Source organism: Pithys albifrons, chromosome 2 (genome assembly GCF_047495875.1).
Source record: "Pithys albifrons albifrons isolate INPA30051 chromosome 2, PitAlb_v1, whole genome shotgun sequence".
Taxonomy (NCBI): domain Eukaryota; kingdom Metazoa; phylum Chordata; class Aves; order Passeriformes; family Thamnophilidae; genus Pithys; species Pithys albifrons.
The window spans coordinates 103,076,293-103,100,927 of NC_092459.1; the positions used below are offsets into that span (position 1 = coordinate 103,076,293).

Sequence of the window (24,635 nt, forward strand, 5' to 3'; positions counted from 1 at the left end):
CTGGGAATGGTCCTTGTGACACTCTACCTGTCAAATTGTGGCTGGGAGTTACCTGAGAGAGGGACAGAGTCCAAAAGTACGCTGGGAACTGACAGAACAGTTTTAACTTAGTTTAATATTAATTTAGTAACATTAATTTAACCCAAATTCTTCCATGCTATAAAGATGTCCTGAACTTTCAGATGCAGATCTTCCTCTCAAGAAATTGGACAAAGTCTTAGATTTTGCTGCTGCAAAATACTGAGATCAGACTAGTTGGATAATACAATGTGAGATACTATTTCAGACAGAAAATTTATTGCCTATTTAATAAAAACACTGCAGCTTACTACAATGATAATTAAAAAACCCCTGCAAGCTGCAAGTCAAAGTGATGTTTTTAAAACTCACTTTTAACTTAAATGCACTGCTTCAGTTTGTTAAATAAATTTTTACTTTTATTTAACTGCAGTTTTCAGTCTATAGTATAAAGCATACAAAGATACTACAGATAGAAAAGCTGAAGTATCAAGTTTGATTCCTCAATCCAATTCAGACTGTGAGTTGAGTTTTCGGACAGAAAACAGGCAACTTGACCAGAGCCTACCAGTCTAATCAGCATGTTCTCCTTCATTCTGGAGAAAATTAACCTCATTCATCACATCATTCTCCTGCCCCTCCGTACAGCTCATGATGCTTTCTATGTTCCTTGTCCTACTTCTGGGTTTCAGGAATGTAGCTTTCATGGCTTCATGGCACAGTGGGCGCACAAGCAAGCGTGTGAACCAAATGAACATAAGAAAAGGCTTTTAGCAGTGTACCTTTTGTTTAGGTTTGGCTTAATTTTTGGGTTTGGGTTTGGTGTTTTTGTTTGTGGTTGTTGTAGGGGACAGAATAAATACAAATGAATCTTCCCTGCCCAGAAATGCCTTGATACGTTTTAGTTTTTTAAAGCACAGTGCCCGTATGCTGTTACTCAGGGTATCCACAAGATGAAGGTATTTAATTCACTCACCTGTTTTTCCCCCTCCTTTTCCCAGTAATGCAATTCCCCCACATGTTATAAATAGATCCTGGGAAAACCTGAAAGCAACTAATATATTACTATATTCATGAGGTGTAAATGACCTCAACAAACAGTAAACAACAGCCTCTGACTTGGAGACTAAATCTCCCGTGTTGTAGAGTGCTCTTAATTCCCCCTACTGCCCCTGCCTCTTATAAGGAATTCTGCAACAGAAGATGATCAATCGTGAAACTTAGAGAAAGTACTAATTCCCTCTTTTTCATCCCCTTGCAATTTTTGTCTTCATACCTTCTTTGTGTTCTCTCTGAAAACTGGGTCTCTTTTCTCTATCTCATGGATAAAGTCACCACTTCATTTCATTATCTCTAATTCCAGACATCCTGCATTCCTACACTGTAAATAATCAATGTAAGCCATCAAAGGAAGACAGAATATTTTAAAATATGCAGCACTATGAAGATGGGTGACAGGGCAATAAAACTCAGCACACAAACAATCTAAACGGGTAAGTTTGCCTGAGTTAGAAGAATAGCAAAGTCCTTATTTTCCCTCTAAATGCTGTGATCAACATCACATCCATGAGCCATGTATGGTACAGACCTTTTAACTGTAATTCATGCATTTCTTTAATAGAAACAACTTCATCTGGAGAGTGAAAGTGATAAAGAAAGCCAAACTCAAAGATGGGAAAATATTGGCAAACCATGAGGAAGTTGACTAACCTGACCAATCGGTTCTTTTGTTGGGGCCTTCCCTCTTCTAGCGGTGCTTGTGGCCAAAGTGGTGGTTGTTTCCATGACTGACGTGGACATCTCAGACTGCATTGCTGTGGCTGTGGACTCAGTAGTCATAGAGGAAGGCACTTCACCAACAAGTCTCACATTTCCTTCTATCACGATGTTGGCATCATTTTCTGCTGCCATATTCAGAACTTTCAAGCCATTGTAGTAAAGACCAGAGAGCTGGCCTTGGAAAGGGTGGCCACGTTCCTTGCCTCCAATTTTTATGGTTGCTTGGCTATTGAAGATTGTGAGCTGACGCCCTGTGAAGATAATATTATATACATGCAAAAATGTTGACTGTGAACACTGTACTCTACACGAGTGACAACAGATTGTCATGGGGTGAAAAAATGAGAGCAATAAACTATAAGAAAAGGATTTGACTCATAATTCATTGCTTTTGAATGAGGTGTCCATGAAATGCATAAATTTTGAGAGCATCTGTGTTTTAATTAATTTTCAGCATTTTGGGATTTATATGTTTTTTGCTAAAAGGCCAATCAAATATATTTGCAAATGTGTTTAGCACTACATGTCATATCCCTCTCCCTTTTACCTGAAAGCAGTGTTAACCTTTTAGTGTATCTCAAGAATGCTAGGTTTCTAATTCCTTAAGATAACTTTTTCTTCCAACATTTACAAGTTGTGGTGTTTTTTTTTCCATGCAATGCAGCATGGAGCCTATAGCTTTAGGTACATGTCAGTTCATGTATGTATAGACATATTCAAATATGTATATACACAGTCAAAGTTTCTATATATGCCAACAAGTCATTAGGTTGAGTGAGTTTTAATGAATTTGTACAGTAATCTCTCACATCTCTATCAAAGTGAATATTTGCACTTTTGATTGAATGTTTCCTTTTTGTATTTAAATGTTTATTTTTCTTCAACATACACACTGAAAAGAAACACGTGGTTTGCACTGAGTATCTCAGAGGCAGATTCAAAAATAGATGTCTGATTGGCTTTCAGCAAGGCTATCAATTAAAATAAAAGATTTTAGATGTAAAAGCGGCTTCAGAAATGATACACATACCAATGGAGAAATCATGGCACATTTCCATTAAACAGAGGAATCCTCAGCAACAGTACCACTCTTAGTAAACAGAATAGTCACTTTAGCAGATTGGTTTCTGCTCACAAAAAGCATGCACACAACTTTAAGTTCTGTTTTAATTAGTGTTTGTTCCAAAATCCCCTTAGAAAGTTGCAAACGTTAAAGGGACTTCATTTTGATTGGCAATTCATATTGCCCACTATTTAAGATACCTACAGTTTAAACAAATTTTTTTTCAGGACCATAAAGAAGATATCGTAACTACACATATTTTTAGTTAATAATTTAGATGCTGGAACATGTAACATAATCTATGAATGATTTATAATTTTTGGTTAATGTTTGCTATGAGTACCTTCATAGATTGAGTTAGTGGATTATATTTAACAGTCCCTTTAACCTTAAGTTAACAGGGTAAGATTATTAAACAGCTGGTACTTCTAGAAATGTATAGAAATTATTATACAAGGAATGCAAATATTACTCTATATTTTACTTTTTAAAATTTGTTTTAATTTAGTTTTACTGAAATTTATTTTTTATGTTTATTAGTGTTACAATGAAGTACTACTTGGTTATGTTCAAATTATTTTTTTATTTGAAGTTTTAATCAATGTTTTTTACCTTTGTCGAGTAGCCATTCATCAACTACTCGACCAAGTCGATATGGAATTCGCTGTCTAGCAATCGCCAGGCGCTCGTTATCATTGTTTCCTTTAAAGTTTAAAGAGACATTTCATTGGTTAAAATCTGTAAGGTCAAAGGTTAAAAGTTAATACTTAAATCTTGAGCTATACAGTTGCCACATGATTTTATGAAATTTGGAATTTTAAAAAGTGCTTCCTAGAACATTTCATGGTTCAGACTTTTCATTCATTCATTTATTTTATTTTAGCAAACAAAATTATTCCTATGTTAATTGAAAATTAGAAATCTGCATTTGAGCTAAGTTATTAAACTTATGTTATAGACAGACCCAAAAAACAAATTTAAACATCATCGAATGGCTTTACAAAAAAATGATAGTTGACCTCAGGGTTTTGTCTTTTTTGATGTTTCTTATTAACTAGTTAAACATGTTCAGGTGAAACAGGTTTAAGTTTTCAAAAGACATCCAACCTCTCACTCCAGGTTAGTCATTTAAAGAAGAAGAAGAACAAAACTCTTAATCACCATCTAAGGCACGCTTACTTCTGCTGTCTAGTAATAGTCCTGCTGAAACTTATTCCTAAGCAGAAAAAAAAACATACTTCTTTGCTTCATTTAAATAAAAACTGGAGATTCAAATATATGGTACAGAACAGACCAGGGTATTCACAATTTGTACATTCTCTTAGGACTCATTGACAATGTCTTGAAGGAACACCAAGGCTTTGACAAAAGTGACTTGCTGAAAGGTAGCCGGGTTCTGAAACATGGATGTGCTTTAAAATTTAGCAAGAAGCCATCTGTAGTGATGTTTCATAAATTAAGAACTAAAGGAGAACATGGCAATGCAAAGGGCAAACTTGTCCTATTTTCAAACCATATCTATTCTCTCTGCAGAGATCTTTGATTTCTTTAACTAAAATGGTGAGATAAAATAATGCTGGTACAGTCAGAGAAATAGCAGATGAGGAATAATTAACACAACACTTTAAATATTTATTTCTAATTATAGGGTTTTTTCATTTGATATAGGTGTGATCACTCAGAAAACCTTGTCTTCTACTTAGGAGAATGGCAAACCTAAAGACTTCCTTCAGTTTATAGGCTTTTAGTGGCAGTAGAGTTTTAGACCAACAATACCTTTTTATTTGATTGTATTGGCTCATATTAGTAAGAATTTGAGAGATAAGAAGAGTCAGATGAGTGAAAAGCAGTCATTCATGATTCACATCCAACTCCAAAGTCAATCTTGTTAATACTGTCTTTGACTTCAAAACCCAGCAAATCAACCAATGAACCAAGACCTGTGTCTGCAGTGGAAATGTAAGCACATGATTCAGTAAGCCCATGTAGTGTTCAGAAAGATGTGCTCCTGAGCTAGAAGGATCCTACTGCTAATTATCAAATAAAAGTATTTTACAAAGTCAGGAAATCAATGTTCTAGTTTAACAGAGAATTACAAGCCGTAACAGTACAAGCTTGCAGTACAATAGGCCCAAAAATTGCAAAAGAAACAGCTTCTATGCCAAAAACCATGGTGGTTTTATGCAGATACTTATTCTGCAGTGACATGAGCTTCTATTTTCCATGTTTCACGCATCCCTCATTTGGCTTAGCATGGACATAACTCACTATGCCAGAAGGAGACCTATTTTTTTTTTTTTTGAGAATATGGCCCTTCACTATTCACTTTCCAATATGGAGTCATAATATCATTTGTGTTGGAAGGGATATTTGAAGATCATCTAGTACAATCCTCCTGCCATAGGCAAAGACATCTTTCACTAGATCAGGTTGCTCAAAGCTCATTCAACCTGACCCTGAACCCTTCCAATGATGGAGCATCCGCAAATTCTTTGGACAACCACAGAAGCTGGTTCCACAATGTCTCTGGCTCAATATGCTACCTGAGCTTCTATATGTATGGCAATATTAAAAAGTGCATGGACATGTATATGTATATGAAATATATACCTTTTTTCATATGTACATTTTCCTCTGTTCTCAACTTTCAGAAACATTTTCTGTAAAACAAAATTTTACTGAAACTGCCCCTTTTCTACTTTTCTAAGAATCTAGTCATTTAGAATAAAACACTTCAGGACACAACTACTGTTATTATGTGATGATACAGAAAGTCTTAATTTTTTCTCCTGTTGTGTTTTTTAAAACTACTTTTCTTCATCTTGGGTTCCTTCTCTTACAAAAAGCTTCCTGTGACTAAGTGGAAATTTGAGAAATAGCAGAAAAAACATAAGAAATGATCAACACAGGAACAAAAATAAATGTTATGACTCTCCATGTTTCTGTTCAGGATTTGTATTTTCAATTAAAATATGTGTGTATATATGTATACCTAAACTAGCGAGTTAATAATATATTTTCTCTGACAGTCAGTTACTTTTAGCACATTTGGCTTTTCAATAAGATGTTTCTACAATTTTTATTGAGGCATTATCAGTTGAGTCACTGAGTAAGTGAGAAACTGTCCTATTTCCAAAGGTTTCCTTAACTTATAAGTGAATCATAAGGTTTAGTACTTTTTCCTTTTTTTTTATCTATATTTTTTAAAAAATGGTGTAGTGGGTGAGATTCTTCTATGTCATTTATAAGAAAAAGCCTAAGCTGTTCAGAAGAGGTTTGCAGGAATAAGGAATCTATTAGCATAATGGAAATAAGCCTCATGGATAGATATCATCATTCTTTCATCAGCTTTACACACTGTTTCTCACTGGATACCTTTCCATGAACAAGTGCTCCCTAAACCTTAGAAGAACCACACAATTATGTCAAAGGGAAATTATGTTCACAACTGTGTATATTGGGAAGATATTAAACTATATTTTTATTCAACCAGTAGGTGTAAATCAGATGCATTTGCTAGAAGGACCCTCTGCAGTCACCAGGCTGGATCCTCTTGCATCTCTCTGCTGTAATTCCATTACTAACATGGGATTTATCCTAGACAAGGTTTATTGCTGCCTCCACTCTCACTACTTGGCAGCTACTACAGGACATCTCTATGGTAATCTTGAAAACTCCTCTCTAAGTTAACAGCTTAAATTTAGTCTTGGCCAGCTCATATATTTCTTTGAATTATTTCATTAAGACATACACTATATATGGTTTTTGTGAATATTGCACCCTATTTTAATGTGATTCTATCACTAAATTATGTTTTATACTAACTGCAGTAGTCTTGCACCACTGAGAGCAAAATTCAAATGGAAAGCAAGAAAATAACAATTTGATTTGTAAAGGTCACACAAAAAATAATTGCTGATTACATTAGCCCATTCCTCATCACAGTAAAACTGCATATCAACTTGAAACTATTACATTAGCTTAAATTTTTCTAGTGTATAATATAAATGGAAAGGCTAGGGGGAAATGGTGTGGAAGTTACTCAGATTTAGTTTCAAGGAGAGCGTATAGCTTTAGTAATGATCAGTGCAATACACACGTAAGTAACTTACCACCTACATTAAAAAATTTGTATGTAGCATTGAAAATAATAGAAAACAACATTAAAAGCAACAAATATACTATTACTACATCATGAAAAAACAAGCATCTTTTCAATAACTGCTTCTTCTCAAACAGTTGGGTCATACACTCAGTTACAACAAATCTATGTAGCCCCGCAGAATTCAGTAAAACTGTTTCCATTTCCTTCATTTTATAATCTCATTTCCAGTAGAGAAATCATAAATGCCAAAGATTATTCTCCTCAGGAGTATTCAGTGTATGTTTTTCTACCTTTCTTTATTTATGCTTGTTTTTTGCCAATATGGTAAACCATGAGGAACTTGTTCAGTAAAAACACTTCCAGGAAGGTTAATAAATTTTTTCATATTCTAAATAAACCTGGGGTTTCAGATTTTATTTCTGTTACCCATCTGAAAGATTAAGTGCCCTGGCAGGGATGCTTTCCACCATAATTACTAAAAAGCAACCGATATGCTGAAACTTTAATTGTATACAGCGATGTGACTATCCAGCATTACTCCTGGCTATATGGCCGAGATTTCTTTGATTAAAAAACCTGGGTAGAAATGATTCACTCAGGATGTGCACCATGACATTGTCCAACCTGATTGAATTCTAGATGGCTTCATTCTTCTGCCAAATATATAATGTTTTGTCACAACAGAGTGTTAATTTTGTATGGGCAGAAAGTCTTCAAGGGAATAACAATAACTCAGAAGAATCAAGGTAGGCAGAGAGGAGAAGCAAAGGTCAAATCTTTGAGTCAGAGTTAAATCTTGTGTTATGATTGAGAAGAAACAGTCAAAAAAAACCCCTTTAATCATACCTTTATATCTATAGGTCAGCTGGGACAAATCAACTATGTGAACTTCACTAATATGTATTTTATACTCCCTGATTTATTATATTGTCAGGGCTGGAGTGTAAGTCTATTTTGTGCTCTGAAATAAAGGTGTCAGTTATTTATGTGAAATAGCAGCATCCTTGAAAGAGAATAAGTAAGAAGGTTAAAAAGCAAGAGCCTGTGAAGAACAACCTAGACTAGTGAATATTTTCTTTAAAACAAACCCTTTAGCAGAATACAAATTCACATTGTTAGTCCCAGTGATCTGTTAGGGAAATAACAAAATTATGAAACCCAGGTCTATCTCCATTTGTAAACAACTCTCTCTAGTTTTGCTCATTATAATCTTGACACTGCTCTTTCTGAATCATGGTATCTGCAAGAGGAAAACAGAGACCCACATCATTCCTCCAGATCTAGTTAGGGAGGAACCCTGACTGAAGCGTCACCTGCATGGCATGAGAAGGAGCCACAGCAACTCTGTGACAAAGCGGCAAACAGTCCACATACTGCCTCATGTGGCCAGGCTCGGAATAATCTCAATAATGACCCATCCTGAAGTTTTGAATCATCTGTTACTACTACTGTTCACACATGCTTGAAACTGGGTTGCATGGGATAGAGGAGAAGAGGTCCAGGTTCACTTCAGGAAATCACTGTGTTTGTGGGGGACACTGGTCTGACATGTATTTTTGCTGAGTGCTTACAAACTTGTCTAGCTGATGTTTGATCCAGGAATGAGCTCTAGATGGATCAGATGAAGCCATAAGTCTTTTTCTGTTGCTAAAATATGTCAGCTTTGCATGTTATGTGTAGATGATAAGTTGGGACAGGGAGAGGTCAGCCTCGGAGACTGTTGTATGAGGAGCTACATATCCAGAAGGCTGTTTTGAGCCTCCTCCAGTGTTCAAAGAGAAAGTACACACACGGCTGCAGAATACAAACATTTTGAACAAACCTTACCATCAGCTTGGTGAGAAGATCAAAGTGGAAAGAAACTCTCAAGTCATAGAAAGAACATGCAGTAAACAGGTCTTCGATGCCTTACCTTTTTGAGAAAATTTAACCTATAAAGAGAGGAACCACCATAAGGTATAACTTCTCCAAACTTTGAAGTTGTCAAGCCTGGCAAGCTCATAATAAATGCCCACCATATAATATGACCCTTTTTCACCTTATAGGCACTCTCAAATTCCTTATAATGAATTTTAAGCATTCAAAGAGACTATTTTCTCAGAGAAATACTGATAGCAGTCTTCATAGAAGAGTAAAATCTCTCACTGGTGACTTCTAACTGCTAAAAACAAAGCAAAACTTAGGCTGCCAAGTTATTACACTTGCTGAAAGATGGATGTGTAAGTTGATTCCCATTCCACTTACCCTAAACACTGTACCAAAACATCTTTTATTCACCTATAGGCTGCTTGTTTCAAACTTGCATATTAAACAATCTAAATAATATTTTTACAACTTTCTACAGGATGAAACTGAGAAGACTCATTAACCTCTCCAGGAGAGCTGAACTTTCACTTCAAATCAACTACCTTCTTCCCTGTTTTGTTTTTGATTATTTTTCACTGGATTAATTAGGAATTAAAAGAAGAATATGCTCTTCCTGACTCTTACTTCTCCACTATAATACAGTATCCGCCTCAGTTTGTGCAATACTTGATCACTTGCTTTGAGAGATTGGTGTATTATATCAAAAACAAGCAAGAGAAGATGAAAAGCAGCAAGAAGCAGATAAGAAAACATAAGGCTTGTCTGATAAATTAAAGGTCATACTTTGTCATCAGGAGTTTTAAAAAGATCTTTTGTGTACTGCCTGTGCAGTATTTATGAAGCTAATATTGTATGTCTGCTGCTAAAATAGGCAAGAAAATTGATAGAAATCATTAAAGAGGAAGATTAAAGTAAAAAAAACCAAATCGTTATAACTACAGTACCATGCCCCATATCACTCAACGAGTGACATTTTGTAGTTCTCCAAAGTAAAAGGACTCTGAACTGTTTCTAAATCACAATGTCATAGCATTTAAGGCTACTTTTCCTATAGAAATTTTACTAGGAGTTAAATGTAAGTGGTTTCTTATTCAATAGATTTTCAACAGCTGGAAAATGGACAATATTTCAACCCTAGTGCATCTAAAATTAGCTAGATCTCAGATAGCAACTACTGAATGTGTTCTACTGACTTTTGCCCAGGTAGCAATCTGGATGATCTTCATTTCAAGTTAGCAAAGAAGTGCTTTATAAAATGTCTCTTGGCAGAAGTAATACTCATATTATATAAATGAACAATGGCAAATGGGAAACACTGTGTTCAGGTCTCATTTTAAATTCCTATTGGACTGTAATGCCATGAGTACCCAGTATTGAGGTAGAAGCCATCAATAAAAAAGGTCTTATTAACTGTGTGGTGAGCCTCCTAATTAAGTTTAATCACCCTGTAAGTTTCAGCGTTGGAATAGGACAAACTGTCAAAAGGTCACTGCTCATATCATTGCGTTTTATTGTAGTCAGTGAAAGGCTTGGGGAAATCCATCTATTTTCCCCATATGTTATTTGTGGACATTTTGCATCACGAAAAGTTTTCTGAAACAATTTAAAAAATCGTCTGAGGTTAAATTCTGCTCTTGGTTATGGGGTTGATAAGAGAAAATAGAATTGGCCTTCAGTTGTGATCACCAAATCTACTGCAATTGGACAGCTCTAGCAGACAATGCAGGTGCAGTGAAGAGAATGTCATGCTCATTACATGACCAGATTCATAAAAAAAATGTAAGAAATCCAAAGCAGTCAGCATTAACCCTCTTCAACAGCACACAAACCAACCTGACTGTAACTGTAAATTTTTTAAAAAGTTGAGTTTCATGTTCTTTCCCAAAGCATGAAAATACTAAAGTTAATGCCCACTATGTCCCAAAGTCCTGGACCATACAGGTACTTTGTTACACTTGCTATATCTGCCCAGGCTGTGTCAGCTCGTTCTCGTAGAGACAAGCATGATTACACACAAGCCAAAGGAAAGAAAACTGAGGTCATTATTTGGATAAGACATTGCCAAGCAGAAGAAACCAAATGCAACCATACAGATAGAAAATGGTATTTAAGAGATAAAAATCTGTTCTGTGTCAGCAGTGCAGCCAAAAAGAAAAAAAAAGAAGTAGCCCTTGGCCAAAGTAAGCTCCAGATTTAAGTTCTGTCTAAAAGTGTTTCAATCTGTGTATTTAAGCCTTGCAGACATTTTACTATAAAAGAATAATTTATTTCAAATAGAAAGGTTTAAACTCATATATATAGGGGTTTTTTAATGCTTTTGGCAAGACACAGAAACAGAAACTGTAAATAATAGAAACAGATGCTCACCGAGATAAAAGCAGAAGAGTGCTTTAGGACTGAAGAACTATAATGAGCAGTGCACCAGTCAATAGCATAATGGCTGTGGGTAGACTCCCAGCAGTGATCTAATTTTATCTCTTAAAAGTTGAAATAAACTGATTCCAATTTATAAACTTAAAAGTTTCACTTTCTCATTTAAATTAATCTGTGTTATGTAGCATATCATTATAAGTTTTCATGAAATGCAGCTTGTCTGTTAAACACCACAAAGCATTTCCCATTAGCTAACTATTTTCTCCTTGTGATTATGTTTTACCTTGGTTTTTTTTTGTGTGTAGTATGAGTTGGAATACTGAGCAATGTTGTGAAACATTTGATTTTGTTTTGAGATTATAAGTTTGAAGAGAATTGCTCAAATGCTCTGGATTTCTAAGTTCAAAATACTTCAATAGTTCTCTTCTTGCACAATTTAGGAAGTTCTCAAAGAAGGAAAACTATCGTTGCTATAAGACATTTATCACTTTCCAGAAATCTGTGCTTTGTGACTTCTCATATTCTTTGCCTAAAAATGGAAGAAAGAACCACTGCTGAGTAATAAGCCTGTGGGGTGGAATAGGTGGGAGAAAGGTTGTCAGCATTGCTACAAACAACTCCCATGGAAAGTCAATTTCAGTGCACCCTATTCTGCAAAAGTGCTTAAGGACAAACTGGACATTGACCACAGGAGAATTCTTGACAACCTTTTCATGGCCTGAAAATGTCATTGAAGCAACAAATCTCTTCTTGGATGTTTTCAGATGATAGATGGTGTCAGGGTAGCCTTGGGCAACTGGAAGAGGAAGCCACCAGCTCCAATGCCAGACCTAACACATATGGATCTGACCTGCACCAGCTAAGTCAAGACATGTCAATTCCTTAAGCTCTTTCCCAGAACACACTTCAATATGAGGAGCTGCCCTGTTTTAAAGTTAACAAGGCCACATGTTGGACTGGCAGTGCAAAGCTTAGAGCTAACTTTCATGTAGGTCTAGATTTATTGGCCTGATTTTCAGACTAAATCTGAGTGGAAACACTAGACTGAAGAAACAATCAATACTGAACTATTTAAGCATATATGAATTTACAAGGAAATATGTAATCACTAGTCAACTGTCATGTTTAATTTTTCATTTTATTTTACAAAAATCTGTCTGCTGATGTCATATCCAAAAAGTAGACTTGACTTCTACTTTGAAACAGTTATAAAATGTTAAATGAGAAAAAGAACAACTTTTGAAATAAAATAGCTCTGCTAGCACAATTTACACATCTACTTTTTCTCAGGAAACCACTTGACCTTTTAAAAACATACTGAAACCCACTATGTTGAAATTAAATAAGGATATTATCTTTCCAGCTTTATGAACTCTTGTAACTCTTCTAACATGAAGTACTAATGCATTATTAAAATATAATGTAATATGCTATTTAAATTATTTTTATTTCTAAATGATGTACTGAGAAAGGTGAAGTATTAAATAAGCACCTAATTCTAAGTAGATAATATGCTAACAGCTAAAACATGAAGATGACTTACTAATAAAATATTAATACATTCCAGTTTAATAAGCATATTTCAAGACAAAATTCAGGACTTTAAGCAGAAGGACTACATCAGTCCATCAATCTACTGTCCGTCATCACCCATGAAAGTACTGCCACGAACTCAATAGATTAGATGGGAAAAGGAAACTGCCTACCATCCCTGCCTTTATTAATACATGCACAGATTTGCCACTGCTTCTAAAGTAGAACACTATAACTTACAAACAAACTTTCATGGCTGAGGTATATTCAATTAACACTAATATATGTCTAACTGCCAAGATGGATTGTTACCATCAATAACGTACAAGGCTAAAACACAGTTCTGACAAAGATTGGAGTGACATCCAATTTTGTTTCCTAAACAGAACACCCATGTGCTCATATCCACAGAGCAATCACAGATAAGGGAAGTGTCAAGGCAGCAGATTATTTTTGACACAGTCTTGCAACATGGCTCATCCCTCCAGCTCAGCTGGAAAAGCTGTACGCAAGCTTATTCTGTAGAATGCTCTTTAAGTAGTCAACTACTGGAGAAATTACATGTAACAAACTGGGAGCTATCAGATAGAATGAATAAGCAAGCAGCTAACTAAGAATCATTTTCCTGGCTACCAGGATTTATGGATGTATAAATAAATGAAGCTGAGAAAGTGGAAGATAAATGATACATTATGATTTTATGATTTGAGTAGTATTTTCAGTATATTTTTTCTGCTCTTTTGCAAGTACATTCTCAGTTTAATGCAATAGGACTGACATGTTTAAGGCATTGTATAGCTGCTTTTTAGCATAGTAATATTTCTGGTTATAGAAATTATGGCTGGAACCATTATTTTTTTCTGGTCTGACTTGGTTAGTTCCTGGAAAATTATAGTTATATCTGCATTATGGATACACTGCTACCAGAGTATTATTCTTACATTCATAATACACTCCTAATAAAGACATAGGCGTAATCTGATCTGCACATCACAGGATAGTTACTATTGACCCAACAGAACCTGTATTCAGCCATAAAACTATTCTTTGGTTAAATCATAACCTGAAACAGGCTCACACAGTATTTCTAGAAAAATATCTTCTCCTAATGTGGTGACACACCATAGAAGAAAATCTCTCAGCAGTGAATTCCAAGGCTCGCTGTTGAAATCATGTGCTCTGTATTTTCTACGTATTTCTTAGTTTGGGTCACAGCTTTCTAGGAACAGCTAAAGAGCACTGTAAGCATCTATTTTTTTCTCCTCCTGAAAGCACTTACACTGTAATCAAGTCACTGCATAGTTTTCTGTTTGACACTCTAAATTACTTGAGATAGTGCCTCTTCGGTGATCTTGTTACACATGCAACAATTTGTGTTTTTCCACAGAACCACAAACCCCAGATACAGAGTCTGACACCTATTCCAGAGTTGGTTTCAAAGTGCTGTAAAGGGTAGTAAAATCTTCCCCAAATCTTAACATTTTAGCCTTTTGTGCCCACAAAGCAATTTCCATAAACTCCTTTGTCACACCATCACATAATGTTTCATATAGAGCAACCTGGAAGATGAGATCCCCCAAGTGTCTTCTCTGAATTATACTTTCCCAGGATATTGTCTGCATTGCCATAACCTTTCTTCCTTCACCTTAGACCCCTGCCTTGGCATTCAGCACTGCTGCAAAGCTTTCTGCAGCTTTGTTCACATCCTCCTGGCTTCCCAACCAGTCAGGTCAACACATTGCATTTGCCCTGCTCTCTCTATTATTTACCACTTTACTTGTCTTTATAACAGTCACACATCAGCAGCAATGACTTTATGCAGACTTCTAGGCCACTTATAAAAGTGCTAGGTATTTTTGAGCCCAGTAGAGAACCCCAGTTGATATGTCTCTAGTCAATGAATGCTCCTTGCTGAGAACCATCAGCTGTATGCAATACTGAGCTCATTAGCTCAAGCTGACTAATGAAAAATTCACTGCTTATCACTTTTATGAACAGTATCCATCAGCTTTGGGACTGATAGTGAGAGGTAAGGCTGTGATATGCAGGCTTCTCAAAGTCACTGCCACACTGCACACTGCTGTACTGCTCCTCTGTGGATTGTAATCTGGCTCTTAAAGGATGATTTTTACACACAGGATACTTATGAGCACATGAGAAGTCAAAAAGGGAAAGAGGACCCCTGAAACTGAGCCTCCAACTTCTATGGCCAAATCCTTCATGTGTACCACATCCCACCACAGCTTTCTGGAATTGGTAGTGCAGCCATAGCATTGTCTTCAGCTGGAGTGTGTATTTTAGTCCAGACAAAAACACATGAATTTGCATGAGATAGGACTACAGGACTAGGGCCCTAAAGTGATACACTAAAGAATCCTTTGGTTGAAAAGTGCTGTAAGGCAATTGCCATCCTCTGTAAATGAGAGGAATACTTTCAAGATTTAGCCCTATACCCAGCTACAGTTACATTTTTAGCACTATTTGTTCTTTTGAAAAGGGCATATTTATTCTTATCTCCCTATTGTGCGACCTTAATTTTAAAATTTGAAGCTAGTGCTGTGCTAATGCTCATCAGTTCTGTAAAACAGGAATATCAAAATTGTCTTTATATATACTTAACCCTGACTATATTATGTTTCATTCATTTTTTAACATTCAATAAACTTGATGCTGCACCAAAAAAGCCATTTAACTCCTTAGAAATAGTCCTCTGAGGAAAATAAAGCATTCACATCTCAATTAGACCAATTTGTAAAAGCATAATTTCACTGCCTTTAATTCAGCTAATTCCTGCATGTAAGGGGTTGAAATCAGGATGCCCTTTACAATGTTTCATGCTCCTGATTCATTGAGAGATATTCAATTTCTGCTTCAAATTTATTTGAAATGGTGTATACTTTAAAATCTAACCCTTGTGAAGCTTGTAAGGGTTCCAGTTTATACAAGGTGGGTGTTTCTGACAGATAGAATAGACTGGAAGAAAAAAAAAAGATCCCCTAGCTTAACTATACCTTACTAGGGTCAAGGTATCTCTTCAACACTCCTGGAACACTATGACCTTAATTTTAAATGTATGATACAGAAGAACCATTCTGTAGAATTGATTGTAACCAAAGCGCCATTAATCTCAAATCCAAAGTATTAAAGAAAAAGTTATTTTGACGGTTTGGATGCTGTAGTTGCAAGATGTTTCCTTTATTTTAACCAACAGGGCTTAAGGCTGAAGAAAGCTAATCACACCGGCAGATGAAGAGAGGGGTATACAGCTTCTCCACTGTGTTCACGTGGCACCAAGGGGAGACAGAATCTAAAGAATGCACATACACACATGTTCCAGACAGCAATGATTTGTGTCTTTCTGGATGCCTGCTTAATGCAGTTTGGTCTCTGGAATATATATCTGGACAGAGCAGGGTGCTGTTTTCCCTGCTGTGGTATGAATTATAGTGACTGTTTCTGAATTAGTTAGTTTAATGGAAGTTCTTATCCTGAAGACATAAAGTACTATTCTGCTGTCACACCTCATGACACCAGTAAAATATATTGGGGACACATGCACAAATGTGCCCCAAATAAAAAAATACCCCATCGTCCAAAGAGCACCTAAAACACAATAGCACTGCAGAGAAATTAATTTTGTTTTCCATATGATAGATTGTCTGGTTGAAAGGCTCAAAACCACATTGATTTGTTCTGTTCTGAGAAAGGCTCCCAGAAGCTAATGGAAACAAACTGCACCACAGAAAGAGCACACAGCAGAAGTACACAATCATACTCTGATCTTGCATGCTCTACCAGCCTCTGGGAGCTTTAATATCAGGCTTAGAGCAAACACACGTGTATGCACGCCAAGTAAGGGGCACCATCAAACATACCAACTAAGTGCTACACAAAAATCATTTTACTGAGGTGATCCAGTTATTGGTTTGGCTTAGTGAGCGAAACATTTATATAAAGTCCTGTGTAACGAGATAGTTATGAACCAACTGGAGATGGAAAGACAAATAAATGAGTCTGGTGTTAAAAGCTTTGCATTGATAACATGGTCCTGTCATTGGGAAAGAAAAGGAAAATGACAAATATCTTTTAAGTTATCAATACTATCAGAGATACCAGAAGTTTAATGCAATAAGGAAACAAAGTAGCTAAAATTCCTTGGTAAAAAATCTGATTGAATTCTTCTCTTCTTAATAAACAACATGTTAATCCTTCATTTGTAAATTATCCTACTAGACTGGATAAGTGGTGATACTGCAGGTTACACAGAAAACCTACGTCAAGACAAATGAAAGTTTGTAAAATAATCCCTAAGTATTGGCAATATTTAATATTTTGTGATCTGACTTTTGGGGATTGTTAATAGCTAACGACCTTCCTAAAGAGGCTTAAGGACCAGCTGGGACAGATTTGCCATTCCTCATTCCGAGATCTGTTTTCATACCCACTTTATTCCTCTAATCCCTAAAGCTTGTGGTCTTCTTCAGAAATTCCATTTCCATATCACTCAGTGCCTAATTAGGGTAAGTAGGTGCCCATCCTCTGCCTCGAGACACAAAAAGAGCAGATATCTGTCTCTTTCAGTATTTTAGAACACCTTTTTTTGAATCACTGCTCATTTGACATTTTCTTTCTCCTTCTATTATGCCACCTTGCTGTATTTAACAGAAAGGTGTTATACCTTCTGTGATCAAGTAATGACAACTGTGCCACACATTTTATCAAGATCTGAATTTAATTACAGGATCTATCAAGCCTAAGAAGAGATGAGCTTTTGTATTTCATTGGGATATCCAAGATGAAAAATAAAGGAAAAAAAAATCTGTCTGCAGACTTAGAGAAGCATTATTATATAGCATTATCTGACAGAAAGACCTGAGAAGCTGTCAAATTAAAAATCTGATTTGGGAAACTTTACTGAAACCACTTTTTGAAAAGAGACTTACTGTAGTGCCTTGTTTGGGTATCACTTAGGCTCTTTATTTAAAGATGACTGCAGGATAGAACAATTTCATAACCTCTCAAAGGGCAGCAGTGCTTTCTTAAAAAAATAATTTATTGACTTTGGGTAAGCTGCAACAGAGGCTCACCCACAGAGAATGGGAAAATAAATTGCCATTTTTGTTAACATCAATCTTTCACATGAACAATAAAATTATATGAAAAGTGAGACCTGGATGCATGCTGAAAAATGCATTTAATCATAACCAAGCAGCAGTCAGAGCAATACAAATCTGAAAAACATGCAAGAAATCAGTTGTGCAATTACATGTTGGCAAAAGTAAGGTAGCACACTGGCCTAGTTACATCCATCACTTTACTGCTGTTTTGTGTCTCTGTAACTGAGATTAATTTTTCATGTATTTTGATTCCTGCTTCTTCCAACATAGTTTTTCTTATCTTACTTTACTCTGGAGAACTTGTGCAATTGAGTTCCAAATATTTCCTTGTCTTATTTTTAATTCTCCATTCCATTATTTTACACACTGGTTTAATGCCTTCTTTTATTCATGTTATAACTGAACACATTAATATGAGTATAGATAGAGATCAGCTTTCCAGAACAGTCATTGAAGATGAAACAGATGAAACAAACCAAAAATAATGTTATTTTAGGTTTGTTTTGGATAAGTACGAAAAACATCATCAAATAGTTAATTGTAGGAAACATTTTTGATTGAGTGATCATGAGCTGACTCAAATTAATAGAAGGACAACTAAAAATAAGCCTGTAAATCTGATTCTTGATTTCAAAAGAACAAAATCTGGTCAGGTGAAGGAAATCAGATTGTGCAATCAATATGAGGGGCTGGATTCAGCCAGGAACAACACTTGGAAATTCTATAAGGTAAGGTATTAAAATAATAAAATATATCTTTTTATTTTGAACTTGTACCTGCAAGGTTAAAAATATACAAGGCGAAGCCTACTAGACTGAATAACTGCACTACCATAGACTATATTGTAGGAGGTTAAAACCTCAGACTTGCTCAGCAAAGAAAGCAGTGACTTTCAGAATTAGAAAAATAAATAAATACATACATAAAGTTGCCAAAACTTAAGCTCAGAGGACCTTCCAAAGAAAAGAAAAGAAAATAAACTTAAAAGCCAGAGGTTCTTAAGTGCTATAAACAAAAAGAGATCATAGAGTCAAAGCGGACTCACTTTGTAGTAAGGTTGATTATGGTCCCAAGGCAGCAGATTGAATTGGCTAACAGGAATGTGTCTATGAAAATGTAGATCTCCGCATCTCAAAAGAAAGCAATGTACATATTCTTAATGAAATTGTGGGTCACAAAGTTAGGGAAATGATTTCTATCCCGAAACTTAACTAGCCAAGTGTTTTTAAATACAGTTTTTCAATGGGACATATTACTTATTGTATTAGAGAACAGAACATTTAATAGCTGAGAATAATTAAAAAGCCACCCAGTCAAACTATTAAACCTGACCTTATCCATACATGATGTTTTAGAACAAATTTGAAAAGAAAGAATTAAAGACATGGAAGTGATTAGAAAATGAGATAAAATGCAAAACTTTACCAAATGATGTTAGACTAATCTAATAGCTATGTTTGATAAGATAAATGATTTTCTAGATGAATGAAACAGAGCATATCTAATTTATCTGGATTTCAGTAAAGCATTCAAAATGATGCCATGTACCAAATTGATTAGCTGTGGAAAAAATAGAGGAGTGCAAAATTTGTATGGTAAAGAGCTGAATAAAAAACACCAACAAGGGATAGCATCAGACAAGGATGTTGTTCTTCTCTCCTCCTTCCTCTCTCTCCTGTACAGACCATAGCCTGATATCCTGCTTCTGTAGCTATTGACAGGCTTTGTAATAAGAAGACTGCTTGCTTTAGGTCACACTCAAGGTGTCCATCTTCCCAAGATGTGAGCCTCTTTCAGGAACTAGCTAGTGCATTGGAGTCTATTTGTCTCTAATACTCCCACTTCATTGCAGTGTATTCTTTAGCTCCTTGGTGAATCATTCACATAGATGATAAACAGTCATTGCTTGTCACATTCAAACCTGCCAATGTCTCAACTATACCATATTCTCATCCTCATGTTCCGCACTATATTACCTATATTTGAAAAACAAAAATTCTCAAGAAATAGCAGGTTGGTCAGATCTACCAAAGCTCTCCAAGTATTTTGGAGAGCTGATGCCATCTAGTTGAATGAGTGGAAGATATATGTGTGCTTAATTCAAGCAAACATGATAATGTAGAACTCAGCATTCAGTTTATCAACATGAATATCATGGTGAATTCCAAAACTGCATTAGACTGTGCCATTGGAGCTACCACAGAGGCCACTGGAGATATCTGTATAAGGAAAACCAGTGGTTTTCCCACAAGAAAACTAACCAGGTGGAACTCCTAAGAAAGTATGCAAGAAGAGTTCCAGAATCAATCATCTTTGCTATTTTCTTCACTGATATCAGTAAAAAACATTGACTGCACAATGAAATGAGTAGATGACATCAAAGTAGACATGTTGGTAATGCTGGAGAGGCTACAGATATCAGCCAAGAGGAACAAAGACCTTCTGAGTTAATAGAAGTTACATTAAAGATTATACTTTTTAGTGCAGGTAACACACTCAAGATATAGGACCAGTCACACCAGTTCTTGCAATAAACTGGGATACTGTGAGAAAGAATTCATGAGGAAAGACATTCAGCAGGTAGTCAGCTGCAGAATGATATTTAGCTTTTCAGTTCTGAGGTATCAAAAAGAAACAAAGTTCTTAGAATGCAGAGATGACTGTCAGCATTAATGTCTTCATATGTCTTTGCATGAGTATTCTTTTCATGAGTGTTCCCTAGTGTTCTCACCATTGTCCATTTTCAAATGCACGTGCTATTAAAAAACAAAACAAAACAAAGCATCAAAAGAAAGGCTATTACAATGAACAGAGAAATGATAAGATTATTTTGTGTAAAGACATACAAGAGTAAAGTGTATTGAACTGGAAAGTGTTTGAACTGAAAGCAAAAGAAAATTTCTTAAGAGCAAGACTTTTCTCATAAGTTACCTTCTAAGAATCAATTTATGGAAAGGAGAAGACTTGATCCAATACAGTTTCCTTTCTCATTTCCTAAGCTTTTCTATAACTAATATAACTTTTAAATACATGTGGAGAAAAAAAAAAGGGAATTGGGAAAAAACCCATCCTCTAATCCTTTAAAGAGAAAGTGAGCCATTGACTTAAATACAGTTCCATTAATATTTTCTGTGGCATTCTAAACACTCTCAGAACTTGCTTGGTTTTTGACTGATTAACAATAATCCATGATCTGTCTGCAGCTTTAAACTTTTGTATTGAGCCAGTGCAATCAATTAAAATATTTTCTATGAAATTCAAATGATGCCACCCATGTGCATTATCTTTCACAGATCAACTGCTTTTACTGTTAGAATGCATATCCAACAGAGTAAGCTGGATTTTAACTTTGGGGTAAGAATGAAAAATACTTGTTGTTTAAGTTAATGAAGAATTTACAAAAACTCTCATTAGAGAAAAAAATGCAAATAAACTGTGCAAAAAATTAATTTTTGAATTTTAGAAATATAAGTTTTTGGGGGACTTAAATGCTTGTATTTTAATATACTTTTGGGTTTTTTCATACCTTTCATTTTTCTATTTTGTTTTTTTATTGCCTCTCAAAGGAAGCATCTATTTTTTTTCCCAAATCTTCATTCACTAAGTTTCTTCTTCTGTAGAAGAAGTAATCTCAAAATAATCTCTAGTACAGCCTATATTTATGGTTTCTAACTTTTATATATATATAAAAAATCAATGTTTTTCAATATATAACAAGGCTTAAATGATCATACTTCCACTGAAAATCTATTGATTCACTCCTTTGATTTTCATTAGGTGGGAATCTGTGCCTCTCTTCTCCCTAAGCTAGAGTCTGATCCATCAAAGAACTTGGCCTTTACCACCAGAGTTGTGTAACTTCTTCCTGAATATTTTCACATATGGAACTTTGTTAAAGAATTTTTGCAAATCTAAAAAAATCCCATGAGTATGTTAACTCATTCATATTTATGCCCCATTATCTCCTATCAAAACAGAGTAGGTTTAACTATAATAGTTACCAGCAGATTTTCCCAGATGGAGACCTCAGCATAAACAGAATTCCAGGGAGATGTGACTCCATGGACACATGAAAGGCCATAAGTAACACTGATGAGTTTTGCTTTCTAGATCAGGGAGGATGAGCCATTACTTGGTAACAAAGGAGCTACTGACTTAGCTGGTATTTTTCCCATTCTCTGCTTCCACTAATTCCACAGATTAACTATTTTAGAGCCACATCTCCCACATCTAATGCCTGATTTTATACACATATACATAAAGTGTTCACTTGCACTGTATAATTCATCTTCTACATATTCCCAGATGGAGAGTTCCTGAGAAATCCTCCTGTTTTTTTCCAAACACTACTTCCAAGGGAAGTAATTATGAGATGCCCTTGTTTCATTGGCACTGCTAGTTTCGCACAGCAGGAAAATGACACAAAACAGGGGACATGGGGCAGTATGCATTTCATGGAACTTAATTGCTGTGAACAGAGCTTAAGTCTTTTTCATTGCACTGCCCTCCTGAGCAGAAAGGCAGTTTTTATTTTGTCTTTGGGGGCATTAGCCCCACCAAATTTGTACGCTTTGCAGATTATCAGATGATGGCATTCCTCACATATTCTACATCTATCGTCAGGATGGATTGATAGCAAATCTGACTACAGGAGTGAAAATTTCAACCACTCAAAGGAAAGCATACAAGAAAGAATCAAGATATATTCTTTTATCCAAAGAAGGACTCAAGTGAGAAAAAAAGGTAAAGGCGTGTTGCTGAACAAATAAATAGCAGTCAGAAGACTTACATTATTTTAGCCTGGAAAACACCCTGAAAGTCCTGTGTTCTGACAGCAGTGGCCAGGGAGGTTTGAAAATTTACCGATGGCACATACAAGGCAAGGCAAATACTGACTGATCATTTACTTGTTAGGTTCCTGCATCACCTTGACCATTACAATTTTGGTGATATCAGGCTGACTGTCCATTTTATTAGAATATTCAAAGACGCTTTTGTGAAAGTCTTTGAGATCTCTCCCTACTACCACACTTAAACCTGAAAAACACCTTTGATTCTTTTTGGAAGTGGCTGTAGGAGCTTGAATTTGGAAGCTATTTCTAAGCCAACAGCATGCAAGTTTGGCAAGTACATGGAGTGCTTGGGAAATAATGGAACCCATTCCTTAAGAAACAAATACTGAGAAAATGTCTCCTGTTAATTTTATAGTTAATCTGAATACAAAATACAAGACTAATGGATGCCATTTACCCTAAACAGGATATATGGTAATAGCTGACTCCTAACATTTGTCATAAAGTCAGGTGTACCCCATGAAAAGACAACAGACTCTTTCTTTTTTCCAGAATATAGAGACCAAGAGAAGCATTTCAATGACATGTCCCCTTTCCCTAGCCCTTGGATGTTTGCAATAATAACATTTAGTCCCCCAGTCCAGAGAAAGTCCCTAAAGACAATGTCTGATCTCAGATGTTTACCCTTATGTGATAAAACCAAAACCAAAACCAAAAGAAAATCACCAAAAAACCACTCCCCAAAACACCCCCCACCTAAAGAAACAAACCAAAAAAACAGCCAAAACCCCAACACAACCAACCAACCAACTAACCAACCAACCAAATAACCAACCAAAAGAATAGAATTATTCTGTATACCAAAGCCCTCAGAGCTCCAGCTGGTGATTGCCTTATTGCAAAGGTACTTGGCTCTAAGCATGTCAGCCTGCAGTTTGATCTGGAACAAACATAGACACTCAGGTTCTTCTTTGGTGTATATGCTCAATGACAATTTATAATCCCCAATAATAGAGATACATCTGTTCCAGTAATCTGGCAGTTTTGGATAGTCTCTTGTACAAACAATATGAGTGACATGCTGTCAGATCTAGGTCTGTTAGACACATCTCTGAGACATCCTGACCCATGCAGTACATATATAAGGGTAGCTGCAACAAAGTTTTCCAGGGATGGTTTCATTTTAGCTATTTGCTTGCATCAGACTACATCTTCCAAACTGCTGCAGGATCTCAAGAACTGCTGAGCATTCCTAGCAGATTGAACAGTTTTGAAATCATAGACCAGTTGGCCAGTATCTAATAAGTCATTTTCCATCCAGAAAATTCTGCATCAGTCTGATTTGTGATGGAAGCCCTGAAGAGTAAGGTGCAACTGATAAAATGATTAGTTGTGCTGTGTGTTTTAAAAGAATTAGCATTAGATAAAGTGCCTTTGACCACAGAAAGCACAGAGTTAGTCTCAGAAAAGTGACTGCGAAATTCCTTCACAGTAAATGGTGGTTATTGTCACTTTAAAATGTCACACACTTCATTACTGAGGAACAAAAATCAGAAAATTAAGAAAACTGTTTTTTCATGTTAAATAGATATGGCTATGAGCACTGCTGTGAGAAATATTTGAGTTTTTTCTTTGCTCCATTTGATATGATATGAAACAGATTTTCTTTCAGGTAAGGAAGAAAAAGTTGTTTCAAATGAAATAAAATGCTTTGTTCTAAGATTACCTAAGACCCCTATAAACACTGGGCAATATTGACATGAAAAGTCAGAACATTTATTTAGAAAATACTGAGATTAATATTTTGAAATTACTAAAACCAATTTCCATTTTTTCTTTAAATTTGGCCATAATTGTTAATTCAGTTTAACCAAAATTAACAAGTTCTTTGCTTTATGTATCCCTAGAAAATGTACATTTCAGCCTCTTCACAGCTGGAGTTGCTACTGTGGTGCAGTCCCATCTCCATAACAGCAGCCAATTGGAAA

At 35.7% G+C, this 24,635-nt stretch overlaps 1 protein-coding gene across 37 annotated transcripts in view; it reads right to left on the reverse strand.

Moving 5' to 3' along the window:
- The window catches only part of NRXN1 (neurexin 1), a 726,520-nt gene that overhangs the window by 94,024 nt on the left and 607,861 nt on the right, over positions 1-24,635 (reverse strand). For 25 of the 37 annotated variants that reach the window (XM_071580616.1, XM_071580751.1, XM_071580598.1 and 22 more), the window contains 2 exons: positions 3,473-3,562; positions 1,729-2,048 (listed from right to left, as the gene is read on the reverse strand). In XM_071580616.1, coding sequence (XP_071436717.1) covers positions 1,729-2,048; positions 3,473-3,562 — 410 coding nt within the window. The remainder of the gene's footprint in view (positions 1-1,728; positions 2,049-3,472; positions 3,563-24,635) is intronic. The other 12 variants (XM_071580693.1, XM_071580684.1, XM_071580756.1 and 9 more) reach the window with 1 other exon arrangement.